This window comes from Sinohyriopsis cumingii, chromosome 16 (assembly GCF_028554795.1).
Source record: "Sinohyriopsis cumingii isolate HCF-2022 chromosome 16, ASM2855479v2, whole genome shotgun sequence".
Classification (NCBI taxonomy): domain Eukaryota; kingdom Metazoa; phylum Mollusca; class Bivalvia; order Unionida; family Unionidae; genus Sinohyriopsis; species Sinohyriopsis cumingii.
In genome coordinates, this window is record NC_142976.1 from 89263727 (window position 1) to 89287053 (window position 23327).

The 23327-nt window shown below is 35.8% G+C and overlaps 1 protein-coding gene across 2 annotated transcripts in view; it reads left to right on the forward strand.

Annotated features, from left to right (window-relative positions):
* The first annotated feature begins 4559 nt into the window (after positions 1-4559).
* Positions 4560-23327, forward strand: part of LOC149780968 (solute carrier family 49 member 4 homolog) — a 136367-nt gene continuing 117599 nt past the window's right edge. The window contains exons 1-4 of one of the 2 annotated variants that reach the window (XM_089938083.1): positions 4560-5215; positions 12464-12630; positions 15242-15397; positions 17644-17851. In XM_089938083.1, coding sequence (XP_089794209.1) covers positions 15263-15397; positions 17644-17851 — 343 coding nt within the window. In that variant the 5' untranslated portion in view covers positions 4560-5215; positions 12464-12630; positions 15242-15262. The remainder of the gene's footprint in view (positions 5216-12463; positions 12631-15241; positions 15398-17643; positions 17852-23327) is intronic. The other variant, XM_089938081.1, reaches the window with a different exon arrangement.

The window sequence follows — 23327 nt, forward strand, 5'->3', positions numbered from 1 at the left end:
TGTACGGTACCGTTCGAAAAAAACATTTCTCGATTGGTTATTAATAAAAAATACAGCTGTGATAATGTGCGGCGATCACGGTCAGCCACCTCCGTTTGTTGGACCATCCCCACATGATTGGTTGAAGAATTTTGTTGATTATTACGAAGTAGTGACTGATGATCATAGATCTCTCGATGCAGAATTAAAGGAATTTAACACATTAATCAGACTACAACCGAATAAAATTCAGTGTGAAATTATGCGTGAAATAATTTCAGAAACTTCCTTGAACGACTTTTGGAAAACGTGGAGACCAAACGATCTGATAGTGGCAAGTAGAAAGATAGAGACACACTTCAACAGCAGTCATTTCAATTACACAAGAAAAAATTTCCAACACTGCCAGTGCCATTGTGTTATAGACCAGCTGATACGCGGTTACAGAATATTGACGTTGATATACCAGGACAGTCAAGGAGGAAGCAGAATCTTGTGCTGAATGATATTGGCGCAGTTGATGTCAATGTTGTTGAAGATGCACTGCGCGCCGATAAATCCCCGTGGACGCTAGGATACGCAATGACGATACATTCATCTCAAGGACTGACTATCACTGATACATTTGTTTGGATCATTGATGATCGAATCGAGTGGTCAAACTTAGTTTACTCGGCTGTGTCCAGAGTCAGAAGAATATCTCAACTGCGAAGGATTGTCTTGGATGAGTCAATGGCTTATGAAATTAATAATGAAAACAACAGCGATATAATCAGAAAAAAATTAGCTGGTTACAAACAGAGTGACAAAAAAAAATAATCGCGATTTTGACCTTGATGTTGAATTTATCATGACACTGAAACAACAGCAGAATAATCACTGTGCGAGCTGTAATAGTATAATGTTGTGGCAGTATTCGAGTAATAATCCAAGACAATTCACCGTAGACAGAAAGGATAATCGTCTTGGTCATACACGCGAGAATGTGATGCTGACCTGTTTCGAGTGCAAACGGCGTAGGGGTATTAGTTAAGTGGTCTAGGCGGTAATTGTGTATCCTCGGGAATTACTTGTAATTGTTCACGTATGAATCCACGTTGAGGAGCAGTCGAATCCAACATGTAGATTGCTGGTCTACCAGTAGATCTAGTTATGTTAGATATCTTGTGTCGTGATGCTCCAGATAGGATCAGTCGCTCTTTTTTTTACCTTTTTCAAGTTCACCTGGTTCATATAAATATCTCACAGTGACATCACCCAGTATTAATTGTGCTGAAAAATCACGTCGATGTGGTATATGTTTTTTTGGTAATTGTGTTAATAGGTTTAATGCTGGTTGTTCGAGTAATTTCATTATTTAATGCAGTTATCACGCTTGGTAATCTTGCAACCCATTCGCGTGATCTCTTGTCCTGAATGAATTCCACTTGCTGAGCGGTTATTTGGATATCAATACGCGATATCCAAATAACCGCTCAGCAAGTGTTCGATTAAATCGCTCAACAATTGCCTGATCACGGTGAATTTCAGTATGTCCTCGTCTGATGTTGACATTATGTTGCTTCATCAGCGATGATACTGCACCCTGAAATTCTTTGCCAGGATCAACTTGTAAGAGATGTGGCCATTGTAGAGGTCCTCGTTGATAAATTCGTTCAAAAGCATTGGCTACTTCAGTTGATGTCTTTGTTGACAACGGTTCTTGTTGTTGTTGTTGTAGGGTTTAACGCCATTTTTCAGCACGCAATAGGCTATACATGGCGGCCAGTATTAATGGTGGAGGAAGAAACCGGGAAATCCCCGGAAAGAACCACCGACCCTCGAGAAGCTACTGGCAAGCTTTCTCACATATCCACATTTGCCGAATCCGAGACTCGAACCCACGCAGACAGAGGTGAGATGGCAGTGATCCGTAACGGTGAGCGCTTTAGACCACTCGGCCACTGGTGGCCCCGACAACGGTTCTGCATCTTTGTATCTACTTGCAACATCAACTACAGTTAACGCGTATTTATATGTTATTTGACGTCTTCGGATTTTAATAGTATCATGTGGCAGAAATAATATGTCAGCCTGATGAACTTCATTGGGAACACTAACATTGAAATGCGCAAGGTGAATTTGTTTAGCCGTGGTTGGTAAATTTGCCATATTGCCTGTTTGGATAACCATTTTTTAGCAGTATCGCGTGTAACTTTTGCTGCTTCAGCGAGTTTACTAATTGCTGCGCTACCCCTCCAGTATCCTCTTGGGGAATAATAAATCGACTCCATTATAATTAATTACCAGCACCTAACGCTAATTTACCTTTCATTGCGGATTTTATTAACCAACTAGCTAATTATTCCTTGAGAGATTTATCAGTGATGGAATTTAACGCGTGAATTAATTTCACATCTGCGAGATGTCTATGCTGCAGATCTTTACTTTTATAAGCTACATCATGAGCATGACACGCCTTATCAATAGCGTTTATCGGATACTCACCTGGTTTTGGTTGATCTTGGTCATCAAGTCTGATATCAAGTCGGGTTCCAGGGCCACAGCAATTATATCCTGGAAGGTGTTTTTCTCCTGGGTATTTAGCCCACGGAGTCCCAGGTAGTTTTGTTAATTTTGATGCGATGTCCCCCCCGTGTTGCTTTTTTTTTTACTTGATTTTGGCTTTGATTTTGGCTTTGGTTTTGGTTTTTCACCTGACTTGCCAGTAGAGATAAATTTAAATTTCTTTGTACCGCATCGTTCACACTTGCCCGTAACCGCAGATCTATTATTTTTTGTTGTAATGGTTGTTAAATCACTTATTGGTGTGCGCGCCCTGCATTTCACACAATATAGATCCATATTTATTTTATATTATTCTAATGGAGATCACTGACTTTTTTGCTACAAAACGACGAGAACCAGTTAAGCATATTGCTGCGTTACCAAATTCTATTCGAATGATTATAATTGGTCCATCTGGAAGTGGCAAGACGCAGTTGTTACTTAATTTAATAATGTAGTGGATGAAGTGGGATAAGTTGTATTTGGTAGCTCCATCTGTAGACGATCAGCGTTGTTATGATGTAATAAAAGATTTTAATGAAAGCGCAAAATTGTTAAATGAAAACGGAGATGATGTTGTTGAATTTATAACTGACATTAATGAAGCACCAAGTATCGATGATATTGACGGGTCAATTAACAATGTAGTTGTGTACGATGATGTAATGCTGGATAAACAATCAAATCCCGCCAGGATATTTTCCAGAGGCAGACACAAAAACACAGATGTAATTTATGTAACCCAGCGGTATACACAAATTCCTAAAGTGATCAGGGATAACTGTAATATTCTTAGTCTTTAACGGAGTTGATACTCACACATTACGAAATATTCATCAGACCTGGTGCAGCGGTGACATGGACATAAATAAGTTTAGAAATTTCTTTAGTCGTGCTAAAACAAACCCATACGGATTTATAACAATAAATTTACACGATCCTCGAACACGGTATCGAATCGGGTTAGATAAAATTTTTAACTGAGCGGCAGGGAGGGCGACGCTCTCAACGCGTCACCGACAATCGCGCATGTTTCCTTAAGTTGCATCAAAGGAAAAAAAAACTATCAGCGATTCAGCGTAAGCCAATTTGTCATCTTACGCTGAATATCGCATTTTTTAAAACGATTTTTGTGATCCCCAGGAAGTCGTATTTTGGCGAAATATAGGTGAACCAATTAGAGTCTGTTCGCCCCCCCCCCCCCCCCCCCCGCTGCTTCACTATATACCAACATTCCGCAGGCAGATGGTATTGAAGAGTACAAATATTTTCTTAATAACAATCCTAATAATAGCACACTATCTAGCGAAGATATTTGTAAAATAATAAAAACTTATCTTGGAAAATAATTAATTTCAATTTAATAATACGAATTACATACAAATAATGGGTATTAATATGGCTCACATATACTCTTTCCTTTCATGGGTGGATTAGAAAAGGATTTTATTCAAAACGAAAAGTTTAATCCATTTCTCTGGTTCAGATTTTTAGATGACATATTTATGATCTGGAAGCATTCAACTGAAGAACTGAAAAAAATGATTGATCGCCTCAATCATTTTCACCCAACGATTAAATTTACTTATACTGCATCTAGTACGCATGTTTCCTTTTTAGATGTAAATGTAATAAAAAATACTGATAACACTATTTCTACAAATATTCTTAAAATGCATCTAATGATTTGAAGAGCAGAGCAAAAGGGACAGATAACACTTATTTTTTGTTAAGTACAGAAGCGGAGTTGATCAAATGGAAAAGTTGAAAAATTGCAAATTTTATAAATTTAATAAGTTATTAAGTTGAAGAAAAACAACAATAAATAAAGCCTTAACAATGTCGCTATATCTCAGAATTACTATATATGATCCTTGTGGCGACTTCTCCGAACCGTTGCGAAATTTGTAAATATATACAATAGCCGAGTCGATATCGACAGAAGCAGCTTGTCGGAGGAAAATGGCGGACGTAAACAGTGTCTGGAGGTGTGTATAGGTATAACGGTACCAATTGCGCAAGTCTAGGTGGGCGGAGCTTAAGGTGTATGGAACATTGTATTCAGAATTAAAGAACAACACTAGCTGTGATTGGTGCATTATGTAAGACTTGTACTTTCTGTTTGGCTTAAAAAAAAGTTGAGCCTCTTGGCAACATGTGAGTTTGTGTTAATTTCTATCTAGATCATATTTTGTATTTTTTATGATTTTTTTAAAATATGGTACACATGACTGAAAATGTGCTTGTTGTGACTAGATAACTCTTACCCCTGTCTAGTTCCAGGAGAGTTATCTCTCTTAAATGCAATGGAGTACCTGGTTATGTCATTGTCAAATTGACAATCTAGCATTGTTCTATATGACAGCGTGTGACATGCATGCCCAAGTAGGACAGAAAGTATATTTATTTCACAAAACATTAGCATTGAGGTATATGGAAAAACAATTGGTACCGTGATACCATAATAGCGCTCGCTGATTGGTCAATCGAGCAGAACGTTTGACAACTGGCGATAGGTCAATTCTTTGTAATGGAGCAGTTATTAGTAACGGGAAGTGAGGAAGTGATAACGTTGTATGTTCTCGTTGAGCGAAGCTTCCAGTTGTAAAATAATCCAAATCATCAAGGAAGAAACTTTAAAGACCATTGGCAGGATACTGATGTCACTGCTCAGTAAGTTTTGAAATTGGTAGGTTTCCTAAATGGCGGCGATAAGGACATCGACCGTCAATACCGCCTATATGCAAGTTTGATATAAGACCAGTCTGTATGGCGTTCTCAACACTCATCGTCGTCTGCTATAACTTAACTGCTATTTCTTTTCATTTATTTATTTAAAATAACTGGACTATCAAGTTTTCAAGGTTTGTAGTTATCAATCTTATTTGGTCATGTAGATTTTTTTTAGGGAAGTGTCGGGGTGTATCTGTCGATCGACTGTGTTCAACAAAAGTAGGATGATTCGTGAACCACGGTCAAAGGTGAAACATAATAATAAATAAACTTATCACGTGTCAGTTTTAGTACTGAACGTATGTGCTAGTGAAACGAATAATTAATAACCGTGAAGATTATCATGGTTCAGGCAGACTAATTCAGCCAAAATCCCAGGCTGATTCGGACCATGTGATATATCATTGAGAAAAAAAAGAAGAAAAAAAAAAATCGATCTGCTATGGTTTGTGCCCGTAACATAAATTGTAACACTTATAATATTGCGTGAAACTATTTAAATCACAATAGAAAGTATTCAAATGTATCTGCTTAGTTTATTCAGTGTTGATAAATGTTTAAAAACTCTCCAAATTTTGTGCTAACTAGTTTTACCAAACATTTAATTATTAATATTTGCATCTGTAATATATTTAATTTCTTTCAAATGCATATAATGATGACAAAGTTAACAAAGAAAAGTATGCTTTTTATATATTTTTTGTCTTTCAAACTTTTGAAAAAATTATTCTATTTACAGATGTAGTGTGTTTTTAAAAGACTTTTTGTCATGCTAGTGTATAACAAAGATCTTTTCCTCTTATATCAAATTATTTAAATGAAAAATTTAATTCTCTGTAGTTTTACATTAGCGTCAGCCAATGTGGGTATGTGAGAAAGCTTGCCAGTAGCTTCTCATAGGTCGGTGGTTATTCCCGGTGTTTTCCCGGGTTCTTCCTCCACCATTAATACTGGCCGCCATGCATAGCCTATCGTGTGCTGAAAAATGGCGTTAAACCTGACAACAACAACATCAGAGTCATTATTCCTAACAGGATGGGCATGAAGTCAGGACGGTCAACAATATACATGAAGGTCATGAATATAGCCATTTTAAAGTACCTGATTGTCAGGTATATTGCAGTTTTGGCTCAGGCTATATAAAGGAATAAGGATGGTAGGGTATGTAGCCATTTTGATGTACACTAATTGGGTTAATAATGTTCCAAAATGACTGAATACACGACTGAAGCTATATGCAGAAGTGCTACCTTTAAATATCTAGGGATGTTCTATGAAGAAATCTCAGAAAAATCATAAATATTAAATTGGCACATTACATTAATGTGAAATATGATTTGTGAAAATATTATTTACTGGTACTGTGTGATTAATGCACCTATTTAGAAATCGCACAAAGTGCATATCATTTTTGCTTTGATGGGACCAAATTAATTATGGATTAAATGCTATAATGGGCAATCTTTCTTTAAGCCAATCGGGTCAGCAGTGGACATAAGTGCTGCTAAGAAGAACGTCACAAAGTCTGTGCAGTGAAATCAGCCCACTACAGTACGAAAATCATGGAAAGTTCTAGCTGCAAAGAGCTCTTTGAGATTACTAACCAGCCAGTGTAAAGGAATAAATGTACACCACTTCCAACTACCTTCTCTCTAGTTGACCTTCCGGACCTGTTTGCAAATTTCTTCCGGGACAAAGCACAAACTATTAGAGATAAGCTTGTCAACACAATTTCAATTGATTCGTCATCACCATAGTTGGGATACGGAATTTCAGCGGCAACCATCAGCAGCATTTGAACCTGTCTCTATGGATTTAGTATGTACAGTCATGATGAAGAGTGCACCAAAGTCATGTGAACTTGATCCAATTCCAACATCACTTCTGCTTGAGTGCTTAGATCCAGTATTGCCTTCACTAACTGAAGTTATTAATATCTCTCACTCATCTGGGGAATTCCCATCATTTTTCAAAACTGCCATTGTAAAGCCTCTGCTGAAGAAACCAACACTAGACCGTAACGATTTAAAGAACTACCGCCCAGTTTCTAATCTTCCATTCATATCAAAAATCTTAGAAAAGGTTGTTCTATCCCAGCTTGTATCTCATGTGAATTCAAACAGTCTTTTTAGCAATGTACATTCTGCATATCGCCCTTGCCACAGTACTGAAACTACTCTTCTAAAAGTAGTTAATGACATTCTCTCTGATTTGGATAGCGGAAAGATTACAGTCCTCACCCTCCTTGATGTGTCTGCATTTGACACAATAGACCATGATATATTACTTCACTGTCTCCAGCATGTATTTGGCATTCATGATATAACCTTACTGTGGTTCAAGTCCTACTTGGTCAACAGGACACAAATTGTATCTGCAAATGGAATACACTCCAGCCCAGTTAATCTATGTTGTGGTGTTTCACAGGGGTCTGTTCTTCTCTTCATTCTATACACTCAGCCGCTCTAAAGTGTCATAGATCATCATCCATTGTCTCGCCAATTGTACGCTGATGACACCCAAATATACAAATCTGGCCACCCAACTGAAGTTGATGCTACATCCAGGGTGTAGAGAGGTGCATTTCTGATGTGAAATCATGGATGACATGTAACAAGCTGCAGATGAATGATGATAAAACAGGCCATTCTGATCACAACGCAAAGACGTTCTGAGTCACATCCTTTACCTCAAACAATAATATCAGTAACACCAACATTAAATTCACAGAGTCAGTATGAAACCTAGGTGTCACTCTGGAAAGTACTCTCACATTGCACTAACATGTCATGAACATATGCAAGGCTGCATATCTTGAGCTGAGACGTATCAGCTCCATTTGAAAATATCTTTTAGTTGATGCCACTAAAACACTTGTATGTTCATTAGTACTTTCAAGACTGGACAATTGTAACTCAATTCTGTCTGGTCATCACAATATCTACTTCAGAAACTTCAAAAAGTTCAAAACACAGCTGCTCAGAACATGCTTATAGTACCATGATCAGAGCATACCTCCCCGCTGCTCTATACCCTACACTGGCTATCCATTCGATCCAGAATCAAACAAAATTTGTTCTTTGTGCTACGTTTCACTGACGGACTCCAGTCCAACATACTTATCTGACCTCACCCATGTGTACACACCAGCAAGATACTTAAGCTCCTCTTCTGACAATCTTATACTCATTATTCCCACGACGAAAATGAAGTCATATGGACAACGTTCTTTTACATACCAGGGCCCAGCAATGTGGAATGAATTGGCCACTGAACTTAGACACAAAGACATATCGATCCCATTCAAGAGTGCTCTTAAAACTCACTTATTTCGACTGCAAGAACAAACTTAAAGACCTAATAATGTTCCCTACCTTTAATATTTTCAGCATGTTTTTTATGTTTTCTAAAGATTAGGCGCTATACAAAGTCCTCATTATTATTATTATTATTAATATGCTGATTTTCATCTTGGAATGAGTTATTTTTTTGTTCCTAGTATTAAGTGATTTCATGGGAAGTGTACTCAGCATGTGCAGGCATTTCACATTGATTTCCAGTTGATTGAGCGAAATGCCCCATAGCAGCTGTAAATTCAGCAATAATGGAATAGAGAGGGAGAGAGTGATATCTTCACAAGCCAAGGTTCCAATAAGTTAGCCTATCTACACCTTGGTGGATCGATCCCATATTTCATTGCTTTTTACTAGCAACATCTATTGATTTCAAGAGTTGCCTCCATTAGTATAATTAACATATTAAGACAGCTAACCAGGAGAATAGTGTATAACTGCATCTAGCAAGCAGCGTGTCAGTACAAAACTGACCTGTCACTCTGTTATTGACAGTGACAATAAAGGTAAGAGCAATTTTGATTGGATGAAGTACCACTTCATCCAGTGAAATTAACAGACCAAAAGTCCTCAGATATTGGATTGATCCACCAAGGTGTAGATGAATTTACTTACCTGGACCTTAGCTAGCGATGGCGAGAGAGATGGGGGAAGCGAACATGAAACTCCTTGTGTTTTATATGTTTGGTTTGCTCTCTCAATAATTAATTTGCGAAGGAGAGAGATTAATCACTACTTAATGAATCCACTCTTATGATAGGAACAGGAAATGCCTATGACTTAGCAATCTAAATAATCCAGACCTGCATTAACATAGGTTTAATAATTTGAGTCACATTGCAATGATGTCTGCAGTGTGGTAGTTGATAGTGATGTCTAGCACTGGGGCATCATGCTGCAGACATGTGGTATGATATCCCACCCAGTCACATTATCCTGACACTAGGCAGACCAGTCCCAACACTAACCTCTTAATGCAGAGTGCCAAGCGAGGCAGCTGCTAGTAGCATTTTTGTAAGTCTTTGGTATGACATGACCAGGGTTTGAACCCTCAACCTCCCACTTTTGAGGCAGACACTAACCTCTTAGGCCACTGGAGCAGTCCCTTCAACATAAACATTGCAAATGCATTAACAGATACAGACCAGAATGTGTGGACAAAAATGGTGTCACCAAAGCTTGCAAATGCATTAACAGACACAGACCAGAATGTGTGGGCAAAAATGATGTCACCAAAGTATTTACGTACTTGGACCAAGATATATATGTATATATAAGAAAAATTGTTACTGCATGGGCCAGATTTGCTTGACTTTTTGCAGTTAGTAATTTGCATACAATTAAATGATTCAGTGTGAATTCACAGAAAACAAAAAACATACTTTTCTTCAAACAAAGATTTCTAAAGTGGATCTCATCTTTCAACACCATTTCGTTATTTTCTTTATTTTAATTAGAATAAGATCTGCAAGATTTTAGAATATAAATGTATACTAAATGTATACTATTGATTACGATATTTTATTGGATTATAAATTTGACAGGATCTCAGTGTCAGTTTTAGAATACATTTGTTATTTAGCACAAATTTTATATAGTACATTGTCCAGGATAAAGAATAAGTGTAAATAAATCTAATGCCCCCCCCCCCAAAAAAAATATTTGTGTTCCCCAGTTAGCCAACTGTCCAAGTTTTTCATTGCTGACCTCAGCATTTTTTTGCCCCCATGGTAAAAAAATTAAAAAATGTTTTTTAAAAATTCCTGAAATTAATTTGTGAATCTAATTGAGCTGGGTTTACCCAGTACTTGAAGTGCTTAATACATTACATATACAAATCAATATAATGTATATAATGTTTAAATATAAAAAAAATTATAGCCAAAAAAATCCCATAATTGATTTGTGCAGCTAATTAGCAAGTTTAGCCCAGTACATGTACTTGAAGCGCTTGGTACATTTTATAGATAGATATATAGATAGTTTTTAAAAATTCCTGAAATTAATTTGTGAATGTGAGTTGGTTCAACCCAGTATTTGAAGCATTTAATACATTATATATACATATCAGTATAACATATATAATGTTTAAATATTTAAAAAATTATAACAAAAAATCCCATAATTGATTTGTGGAGCTAATTAGCCAGATTAACCCTGGTACTTGAAATGCTTAGTGTATATATATATATATATATATATATATATATATATATATATATATATATATATATATATATATATATATATATATATAGTTGTTTTGTTTTAAAACTGTCTATCTGCCCTTATTTTAAAACCAGTGCAATAGCAAGCATATTTTTGCCTCACTCAAGCATTCACATGTTCAGATCAATATACATGTATATAGATAAAAGTTGTGTTAATGAATGAGCCTGTTTTCACAATGTTTTATCAGTGTTAGTAATTTTTTTTTTTTCCTCAATAAACTATTTGCATTTTGCACAAAGAGGAATCAGCTGCTTTAAAAATATTTCACCATTAATTTGCCAATGCAAGATAAAGTCTTACATTATTTCATTTCATCATATATAACAACCCACATAAAATGTTTTTGTTGTATTAAATGCAGATTTGAACTGCTTAATGTATCTCAGAAATAAACAGAAGCATCTTTTAAACAAATGTTAATGTCACCTCTAAATCCTTGACAAAACTTACTAATATTTCACAGGATCTGCATAAGTCTGGCATTTGGTCCAAAATATGCCTGCAATCTGGGCTAAATCAGCCCATAATTTGGGCCAAATAAGCCTGAAGTCGGGGCTAAATCAGCCCATAATTTGGGCCAAATAAAGCTGGACTGAATCAGTCTGTTACTGCTGCAAGTTTCACTTTCAGTATACAGTAGAACCTTTCATGAGAGCCCACCCCTTTTGCCAAATAGTTTTAGTCTTTCAAGACAGGTAGTTTCTCATCACAGGTCATAATGCTATATAATCAGTTAATCTGTGCATTGAGAACATGGTCTGTCAAGACAGGTGGTGTTACATAGCAGTGGTCTTTCAAGACCGGTTTTACTGTACTCATTTCTCCCATTCTCACAGGATATTAACCACATCCCACTTAGGTGAATAAAGTCATGAAGTTGACGATGGTTTACAATGATGCATTTAAAACCCTTTCATTTGTCCTGGAGTGTTGCAATTTTTTATGACTCTTTCTATTGATATGCTTATTTATATGCCAATATATGTTAATGAAAGTATGCCAGTAATTAATATTAATTAATATATTACATAAAAGCTGTAATTATTAAATATAAGGCAATTAAATCATATATTTAACAAAAGGGAAATAAAGGAGTGAAAGAAAATAAAAGAGAGATGTTTCAAAAGACTATTTAAAAAGTACAGCATCTAGATCTTTAATTGCATGTGCATGAAAGATGGGCACATGGCACTATCAACCACATATAGAAAAGAAAAGCATTTCAATAAATGAAAAGAAATATCCAACAAAACATTGTCTATAGAAAAGAAAGTACCTTCTGACAAAAACAATAGCAATGTGTATGAGAGTAGAATTCTGGGAGATCGAGTCGAAAGTTGCTAATCCAGAGCAACTTATTAATGATGCTTATTAATTGCAAACAGCTGATTATTGTAAATAAGGGAAGAATCTGACACCACTGGACTTGTGATTAAGCCCAGATATTTTAGCACTGAGGAGATAGTATGTTTTCAGGTCCATGAATTACCTTCTCAGAGATAACTGGTTTTGAAACATTATTTACTAAACAATTGTAAATACTTTTTAGTATTTTAAATTTTCTGCATTGGATGACAATTTGGCATCTTTGTGACATTGTTTTCATTTCATCCATACAGTGATTACATCATATGCAACAAGAAAGCAAGAAACTCCTTTGATATAGCAGTAAAAACAGGATGGTTCACTGGATTTCCTTTATTAAAAAGTTGGCATAATTTACAATATTTGCTGAATACAGGATTGGAGATAGATGATAAGTCAACAAGGCAACTTCCATTAACAGGTAAAGTATTGTCTTTTACTTAACAATTCATTTCAGGTTTCATAAATGATATGACAACACATCATGGTATCCCAACACATGATGCATTGTAATATGATAAAATACAGGAGCATATATGCAGTTAGGAAGAAATATGTTTTTTTGGTAGAAATGTGTTCTTCTTGGTTACAGTACTAAGAAGAAGAAATCTTTAGTATTTGCCAGCACCCTTGGTAGTTTGTACCCCACCCCCCTTAATATTTCCAGTTTTAAAAAAAACCTGAAGGATATGACAAATGCATAAAGGTATTGTCACGAATGGTTCCCAAAACACTGTCAACTTCTTCATGTTTAAAATCAAAAAAGGTTTAAGTGTAATGATGAGTCTGTTGAGTCAAATTTGCCAATTGTTGGAAAAGTCTGTTTTCAGTAAATGGTTTGTGTCTTTGGACTACATGTACATAGACTTCAAGGTAGACTCTACATGATCATCATCCTGATTTTTTTTAATGACTAGTTCTGATATTTCTAAAAAAATATAAAAAATATTTTTACAAAAAATATGCCATGAAATTTGAGAACATGCACAATAAGTGATTTCAGTAATTGTAACTTTATTGTACAAAGTCATCAAAATAGACTCATCCACTCAAATAATCATTGGGCACCATGTTAGTGACCTGCAAGCAATAGTTGGTTAGAAATGATAAATCAACAAATCAAATGACTCGGGTTTGCTTGCCCTTTAAAGTTATCTTACACCAGCTCAATATGAAGAGAAATTCTTGCTTCAAATAAATTACATGATCTACTTATCCAGCCAACCTCCCACTAATTTGTTTTTGAGTTTCTTTTTTCCCAATCAAAGAATGAAATACAGTGATATCTTCAACCTGTTTGGAAAGATAATACCTACATTTATGTACAAAAAAAAAAATAAATAACTTACATGTAATTTGATCTGGCTTAATTTTGTCAGCTAGCTCTATATACACACCATGATCTCAATTTAATATTGGCATGCTTGGTGTGTCCTGAAATGTTTCAGGTAGGTGTCTTTTCCATGGGGGATGTTTTCTCAGGTTTTTCCCAGAAGTTGCTAAGGATTTTCTCGAAATACAAGTACATTTACTATGTTTACCTTAAAAGCTCTGCAGTTTGGAGTTTTCTTTCCAAATTTTATTCTCATTTATTTTAATGTGACAGTTCACCTAGATTAATTATATTTTAGTGTCTTTTTAAATACTTCTCTCACTTTATCAAATTTGTTACCTTTCAAATTATACTGTGGAAAAAGACACAAAGGCACAGCCTGGAGACAACACTAGCAAATGAGATATTATTCGGCCTCATTAATACAAAAAACTATCACGATTATTGTTTGGTATGTATTGCATTAAATATTTTTTTCAGAATTGGCCCATAGAATCAAAACATTTAACTGACCATGTGTTTTGCCTCTAATATGCCTCACTTTTTGTAAGTATTATTTCCAGCTTTTTTCTCAGCTAAAACTAAAGTTGAGATAATGGGATGACTTGATTCCCATTTTATGAGTTTATTTTTCAGGAGCATGATAATACAACACTCCCTTGCTATAAGGCCCCTCATTATAACACTTTGTTTTTATGCAAGTATTGTCATGGATACAAGTTCATTATGTAGTAGTGAAATAATATGCATAGTGTTCTGCATTATAATGTGGTCTCACTATAAGGAGTTGCACTCTAGCTTCCATAGACATTTGTTACAACAGGGATTAAGAGCATTAGAAATTGAAAGTCACATGTTTGATACTTTATTCTAAGTCTAGACATCAACATCCCAACACTTTTTTCATTAACTTTTGATGATTCAACAGAATTGCAGTGGCATAATTTACTTACCAAAACTTTCTTGTAACATACATGTCATTTTCTTTCTTGCATGATGTCCTAGGGCATTGATCCATTGCACATTGACATGGATATATTTATATATGGTTTAACTAATTTCATTTTATCCTAATTCAGTTACAGTATGATGCTGTTGTAGTCATTGGTTGTGGTCCATGAATACTAGCACAGAGTGAATAGACAAGGATTTTTCTTCAAAATGCCATTGCATTTTGTACTGGGTTCGGTTATTAGTTGTAGAATTGGCAAAATTGCAGAAATTTTATCATTTTTGGCTCTGATGCTTATACTTATGGACTAGAAGAACTTATCAGCTGGCCTGTTGTATGTTGTCTACAACTTCTAAAATATTTTGTAGGGTTTCCATATAACTTTATATACTATACCTTCTAAATTCTAGTTGGTTCTATATCATTTACATGGAGGTTAATCTTTGGTGTCAAATGATACAAGTACATCTGTGTGCGCACTTGCACAGATGCTAATGTTTTCGCAGTGTCAAGCTTCTGCAAAGTAAGACTTGACAAAATCAAGACATAAGAAAAATGATAGCCCCAAATTAAAAACAAACTGTTCATGCCAAGAAACTGGAGGTCTTAAAAGCAGACACTTGTATTAACGAAAGTTCAGCATTTTTCTGTAGGTATGGATAGGGTGTTGTAGATGGAATTATTGATGAATAAACAAACTTGGTGTAAACAAAATGCAATCTCTAATGAAAATTGACTCTTCTTTAGCATTTCAGTTGCATTAACATCATGAGTGACACACATCGAATACCATCATCGTTTCCTGTGAATTATGAGGCATCTTCAGGGTTTGATCATCCTGCTGTTCTTGTAGATCAAGCTGGAGAGAAAACTCCACTTATTACAACAGCAGTAAGAACAAAGGTACAAAAGGACCTGTCAGACTTGACATCAATCAGAAACTAAAACGAAATAATGAAGTCAGCAATTTATCTATTTTTGCATGAAATATTTCTTCTTCTTTTTCTTCTCCTAATTCTTTTTCCCACTCTTACAAAAAGTTCGTACTGCAGATTTATGATGCCATCTATTTCTCATCCATGAAGTCCATGTGGTAACTTGTAATGGGCAAGAGTGGCAACATTTTTTCTTTTTTTCAGCCCCTCAGCTAGCGTCCAGTGACAAAACTTTATATGTGTATATACAACTGTATAAAAATTACATGTGAATATGTATGACTGTAGAAATTGAAAATGGATTAAATATAACAGATTCCATGTACAATAATGTGATTTTCAGGGTCCATAGAACCTGACCATATTATAAACCAAATTGTGAAGAAAGAGAAAGCTCCACTTATTCAAACAACAGTAAAAACAAAGGTACACAAGGACCTATCAGACTTGACATCAATCAAAAATTCAAATTAAATGATGAAGCCTGCAATTTATCAATTTTGCTGGAAATTTTCTCCATTTTCTTCTCCTAATTCTACTTCCCACTCTTACAAAATGTTATTACTGCAGGTTTATTTATGATGCCATTTATTTTTCATCCATCAGTTCATGTGGTAACATGTAATGGGTAAGAGGGGCGCATTATTTTTCAACCCCATCCTCTAGGGTCCAGTGACAAAACTATTTGTGTGTATATACAATTGTAGAAATTGGAGATAGATTAAAACTTACACATTCCAGGTAGAATCCTTGGGTCACGGTAGTCCCTTGGCAGGGGGTAATTACATGTATATATATTAGCAATTTAAATCAAATGTATATGTTAAAATTCACAGTGGATATTATTATTATTATTATTATTATTACTATTATTATTTTCTAGTTATTAATAGATTTGCTATGCTTAAATTTAAAGTCAGTTTAGTTACATAAAGAAAATGTTTGAAATTAGTTGAATAACATGCTACTTGTTGCATAGCATGATAGCATACTGCATGACACTGAGTGACATAAATTTCATGTCAGATAAACAAGTTTGTCATTCAAAGAATATTACTACACAGAGAATTAATTTTTCAATGACTCTGCTATGGGATTGCCCATTGGTTCATATACTCATGTTACTACAAAGAGGAAGCAGTTTTCAATGACACTGCTATGGGTTTGCCTTCTGGTTCATATTCCCATGTTGCTACATGGAGAAAGCATTCCTTAATGACAATGCTTTAATTCTGCTCTAGAGGTCATCCAAACCTGTGAATTGTTTCTTTTGCCACCACATCCAGGCTAAACCTGCCTTGGAAGCCTCTTCCAAAAACACAGGTTGCATACTTTTGTTTTCCCTATCAGAGAAGAGAAACATCACAGCGGAGTATGCCAAAACATACAGTACCTTACCTGGCATTGCTTATTCTTGATTAGTACAGTATTCAGTTGGTTGGAGGAGTAGGTAGCATGCCTTTTTTCCCAACCACTCCTGTTTCTGTAGGATTAGAACTGGCTATATGACCAGTACCAAAAGAAAATGTTTCCTTTACAAGTTTTGAATTTCACAATGCAGAGCTTTTTTACATTTCTTTTTCTAACCCTTATAAAGATTGGAATTTTCTTCTTTACTGTACATTTGAGTAATATTTGCTGTCACCACCATATACATTGAACCAGTTCATGAGGGTCATATTCCTTTTAGTCCCATCACATTGTGTTCTGCAGATTTCCATTATATCGTGGTCACTTGCTGAACAGAGTGGATAGTGTATAAATATCCAGTAAATAGTGTTCACTTGCAGAAATGGTTTGTGCTTACTGCATAAATGTCCTGTAAATAGTGGTCACCTGCTGAATGCAGCAGTCACTATAAATTTTCTCTATATAGTTGTCACTTGTGGGACATGATTAATCAGGTCACAGTTTAAATTTCTGTGTATAGCAGGCACTTGCTGAATACAATGGTCACTGTATAAATTTTGAAGACACGGTTCCTGTGTAAAATAGTAGGTTAACATAAATGTTTATATCATCTAAGTATTAAATGATGAGTTCATGGTTTATTTCATTGGATGGGTAAATTTAAAACATGACAAAAACTGACATCTCTTTCTTATTTACATTTGAATTGTTGTAGACTACTTTAACCATTTATGGGATCTTTTTTTCTTTCTAATCCATCCCTCTCTTGAAGTTATAATTAAACATGTACATGGTACATTTCAGGTATATTTCCAAAGATGGTATATCCTGATTGCTTTTTCCCTCAGTTCAGCAATACAAAATGGAGTATGGAACACATGGGGGCCAATTGCAAGTGCTAGCGAGGATGCATTTGGCTGGACAGATTCAACGATTGCTCTCCTCAGTAACTGGGGGCCTATAGCTTACATCATAGCTGCATTCCCTCTGTCATGGTTAATTGATGTAAAAGGTAAATACAAATTTGTTGATTTACTGGTGGCAACCAATGTTTTGTAGTAAACATCCTGTAGCAAAACCCCTGCATATGCAGGAAATATCCTGTAGATCAAAGGTTTTGACTGGCACATGCTGAGATGCCAGACATTGGTCATAGGAATTCTCAGATATTATTATTATTAATTTGTGTATCCATTTAGCCACAAAAGAAACACATTAACAAAGTAAAATTTAAAGTTCAATAGGTCTGGTTTACAGATTGTTTCTTTATTGGACAATAAATATAGATGTTGCAGACTTAGCTTACCATATTTACCGTATGTTTTTGGACACTGTTTTTTTGTGGAAAATATAATATTTAAATGCCTTGTAAGTTTTTGGACATTGCTATAATTTTTTCTACAATTTATGTTTTTGGACACAATCTAGGAAGATCTGCTTCTTCGTTTTATTGTAAAATTCACAGCGTGTTTACTGTTAATTTAACTGATACAAAATTCGCTTCATTTGGTAGCCAATTATTTATTGTGATCATGAACTTCCATGAACTAATATAATTTAAATTTTTTAATCGTATGTATATATGTATGTATGTATGTATGTATGTATGTATGTATGTATGTATGTAGATAGATAGATAAACATTGTTATATTAAGCCATACACAATAAGTAGCAATATCAAAGAATGAAAAGAAATATGATATAATGCTGTAATATATTTAAATATATTATTCAATATCAAGTAGCTTGTCCATAGCCTTTTGTAGGTCCTCGGGCGAAAAGCCCTCAAATTCTGTATCACTATCATCATCCATATTGTTTAATTGTTTGTCATTTCTGATCAGCGCGTTTTCACTTCCGCTCAGATTGACACTGATGCCGCACACCTTGAAAGATTTAATTATCAATGTGCGCTTTTCCTTTAATGTGTCCATGGCATTTACTACCCAGTCCAATACAGTCTGTTTGCTGGCTGTCTTGATCTGTCCATTGCTGCTTTCATTAGATGATATTAATGCATTTGTAGCATCCCTGATGTATTCCGTCTAGCTGCGGCGGAGGTAGCTCTTGACAGGTTTATTGATGCTCACATCAAGAGGTTGCAATTTGGATGTGCAGCCTCCATGTATTATTGCTGGCACAACGTTTCCGCGCCGCAACTGTTTCTTCACGTCATTAGTGATGTGAGCCCGGAACAAGTCCATAACTAATAGTGATCGGTCTCTTCTGGTGAATGGCAGATAAATTTCTTCAATCCATCGCAGCATTAGCATTTCGTCCATCCATGCTTTCTCTTGAACTGCGATAATCCACCCTTTTGGTGCCTTCAGATCTAGCTGTCTCTTTCCCTTGAAAATAATCATTGGAGGTAATATGTCGCCAGAACCTGCAATGGCTAAAACGACAGTAATGTGTCTCTTCTCTGCGCCAGTTGTACGAATCAGAATGCTTTTCGTTCCTTCTTTGTCCACCGGTTTCCCTGGCACAAGATCAAAGTACATCGGTGTCTCGTCTATGTTAATAATAAACTTATTGTCAAACTCATCCTCCTCACGTCTATCCATCACAAACTTGTGGAACGAAGCAATCTTTTCTTCCAAATCCTTTGGTAAACATTGGGCAAGAGAGGTCCTGCTTCTGAGCACAAAGTCATGTCTTTTCATGAAACTCTGTCCCCATGAACGACTGGCATGGAATTTGCTCTCCGGAAATTCTGTTGAGACAAGCTCCTTGGCATATATACATATTCCCTAAACACTGATTGGAATTTGTAAGTCACACTGAGTGAGCACCCATTGAGTTATCTTATCATCCATAGCTTGTCCATATGAAATGGGTCATCCACACTTAGGCAAATGTCCGTTCAAGTTCAGATCGGCAGAAAAGTCAATTTTCATCCAGGTACTCACCGTGGATTTCGGAATCTTGAATTTTTCTGCTGTAGGTCTAATTCCCAGACATTTTGCATTGTTAACGATATCCTGCTTATGCTTTAATGTATAATGTTTATAGTGATCACGTACAGAACCGGGTGGAGCACTCTCGGGTTCAAGATAATCAGACTCGTCATCTAGAGCAGCTTTCTTCGTAGGCGGTTCTTTTTATGATGCATCCTCAAAATCATTAATTCGAGGTAGCTTCTGTGGATGGCCTACTTGCCTCTTTGGAGACGATTTCGGCAAGGGAGAGACCCTCCATGAACTAGGCAGTGCCTCCTTGCTTGTTGCATAACGTATGATAAACTTATCCATCAAAATTATTACAGTGCTAACAATATTATGTTTCACAACGACAGCTATCCAGTATATAAACTTTTGATAGTGGTGGGTATTTTATTTATACTTTATATTTTAATAGCTTGATTGGCTAACAAAAATATGATTGGTTGTCATGTAGACATTACACACAAAACCACTTCAAACAGGTGTGACAGTTATGGCTTTGATTAGAAACCATGACCCCTGCTTTATATCATTAAACAATCCATCGGAGATTCGGTATGGATTAGTAAAATTCATTGGCATTGTGCAACAAAACAAACCCCTTATCCCTGAGGCATTATATACCAAGGTTTAAACATAGTTATTGTTCTGTTGGTAGTAAACTTCTTTGTAGACGATAAATATTGATTGTGGGTGCTAAATGTTCGGTACATCGTGTGCTCTTTTAATGAAATCCAGAAGGCTGCATTTTATTTCCGAACACACATGTCTAAGAAATCCCACAAGTTTTATTATTAACAATTATCACCTAGACACCTTGAAATCTCCGACATACCGGTACATCAAAACAATCTTTGAGCAGTCGATTGTTTCGAGTCAGCAAGCTCTACTCATTTTGAAGCTACCCTCGGCTAGGAGGGGGTGAAAAAAAAGAGAAAACCACAACAAATAGACCACCTTTATTTTGTAAAAAAAATACCAACATATTAATCACGCCGACTCGTATATTGCAACTTGCTTGTTATTTTTACCCTTCATATTCCTGCATACAACACTCACCCCATATGGAGCCTCTCACCCTTGGTGCTCTAAGATTAGCCATCATACATGTACCAGTATTTCTACTCTCGATACTAAAATGTTTCTGTCATAAATATCTTAAAAATTATAATTCCAAAATCTTTTTATTTAGTTTGCATTAATATCCTAATTACACAGAAATTAAGCTTGCGCGCGTTGGTAATGTAGATTTTAATGATCACCGATTAGCAGAGGGTTAAACTGTGGATTGCAAGATTATATAGTAATATGGCAGTTCTTTTGGAAAATACGCACACAATCGTGGCTCTAATACATGTATGGCTGTGTTTTCTGGTGGATGGACATGTATCACATAGACAAAATAGGCAAGTAATGCCTGTTTTTCATTCATTATCCTTTCCGTGGTGCTTGACAAAATACTTGTTTTACTTCATGGCAGCACGTCGTCATGTGAGCTAACAGCAACTTCGTTACAGACGGGGGGGGGGGAATAAATCTATCTTCAGCTGTATGTTTTTAGACACCTAATTAAAGAATTTGATTTGTATTCGGACAATAAAAAAAAGTATTTATTTGTTGCAGTCCAAAAACATATGGTAAATATGGTAATTTAAAATGGTGGCTTGATATAATTTACAGTTTCTTTGTCAGATAATCAATAGAGGTGTTGTTGACAAGGCTTGTTTGGTCTCTATGTTTTTTCAATTGTTTAATCATTTATATCCACTAAACACAAAACAAAAAAAGTGTCAGAGCTTATTTCCAGGACTTACCAAAAAACCTTCAACTGAATGATAGCTTCAGGGTCAGTACTAAAAGACTTTAGATCAGTCCCTTATGCCATCTGGTTTTTGTTGAGATGTATTATTAGTGCATGATATCTTTTGAGTAATATGCAGTGTCTTGGGGACCTGATCAGATAATACTTCACCATCTGGAAATTAATGTGATTTTTTTGAGGTAGCAAGTCAGCTTGTCGTGAGTTATATACTTATTTTTGAAATTAATAGAACAAAACCAGATACAGTTGTTGGTTGGAATTCTGTTGTATAGTGCCATCGAAGGAGTTTTATAAATAATTAGTTTGAGAGGAAACTGGAAGGATAATACTAACATGAAAGCAGCTCCAAAACTCACATTTTGTCATACTTTTAATAATTAGGTACATTGATGCTTTGTATTTTTTCACAACTTTTGATATCTCTTTTGAATGTTTTTATATTAAATTGCACAAATATATGCCTTTGTAATTTTCTGGAACTGTAGTTTGTGTCTGACTTTAGATATCCTGCCATGAAATCTTAAGTAGACCAGTCCAGGCATTATATGGACACAATAACCTTTACAAAAGTATGGTGAGTTTGAGATTTGTAGTTTAAAAAAAAGAGGTCAGGACATAACAGATAATGGGTCCAATAATAAAAAAACCCTCTAAGGGCTGCTCTAAAGAGGCAAAGATACACTTAAGAGACCTCATCCTTTCAGAGGCATCTCAGATTTGAGGAACCAGCAACACCGATCCCATGAAGCAGACCAAGAATCAAGCTCATCTAGATTACCTTTCGGGTCCTTTCAGATGTTTTAAGACAATGCAGCCCCAACAGACCAAGAAACAACCCATGTTCAAGCCACCATCTTGCAGGAAAAACCCACTGAGGAGATCTGCAGACTCCTCCCAATTTGCCCATTATGGGTGAGGCCCAAGGGATTTTTGAGCCTTCTCTTGCCATATATTCCTCTTTCCGGAACCTCAGTTTAGGCATCCAGCTAGAACTTTGCAGAGCTCTTGTCAAGCATTATTAAAGATTAGGTCCTTTTATCATAAGGAAGTTTACCGACTTTGTTTCCAGGAACATTCTTATCTTTCATTGAACCCCTGTCTCCTTTTACTAGTCGAAGCTGGTTCAAATAATCAAAGAGGTGCACACATTTCTGCAGAAGGTTTCAGAAGAGAGCATGGAAAAAAGCAAGTCCCTAGTTTTATACTCCCAGATTTTCCTGGTTTCCAAGAAAGATGGATAGTTTTGGCTTATCATTGATCTGATTACTGTAAGCATATTCCTGTGGGAGAAGCCATATAAGATGAATACTACTACTTGTCAGGAACACCTTAAAGCTCTGGGCATTTTGATAATTAATTTAACATACCTATATTTCTTCCTGATAGGAAGTGCTTAAAGTTTTGTCTGGAGCAGGAGTTGTTTTTTTAAATGAATTTAACCTAGCTGCCACTCCCAGCGTTTTTACCAGGGTCATGAGAATAGTTGCATCTTACCTAAGGTATTAAGGGTTTCCTGTCCTCCATTACTTTGATACCTATTTGATGCACAGTGCTGTAAGAGAGTATCCTGCAAGATCTGTCCCTCTGTTGGTCCACCACTCTTGAGAAATCACATGCAATCCCCTCAAAGGATTTTGTGTATGTGCAGAAGATACAGTGGAAAAAGACCAGTCCCCAGCGCTATACTCCTGCATTTTCTTGGTATCCAAGAAAGACAGAAGTT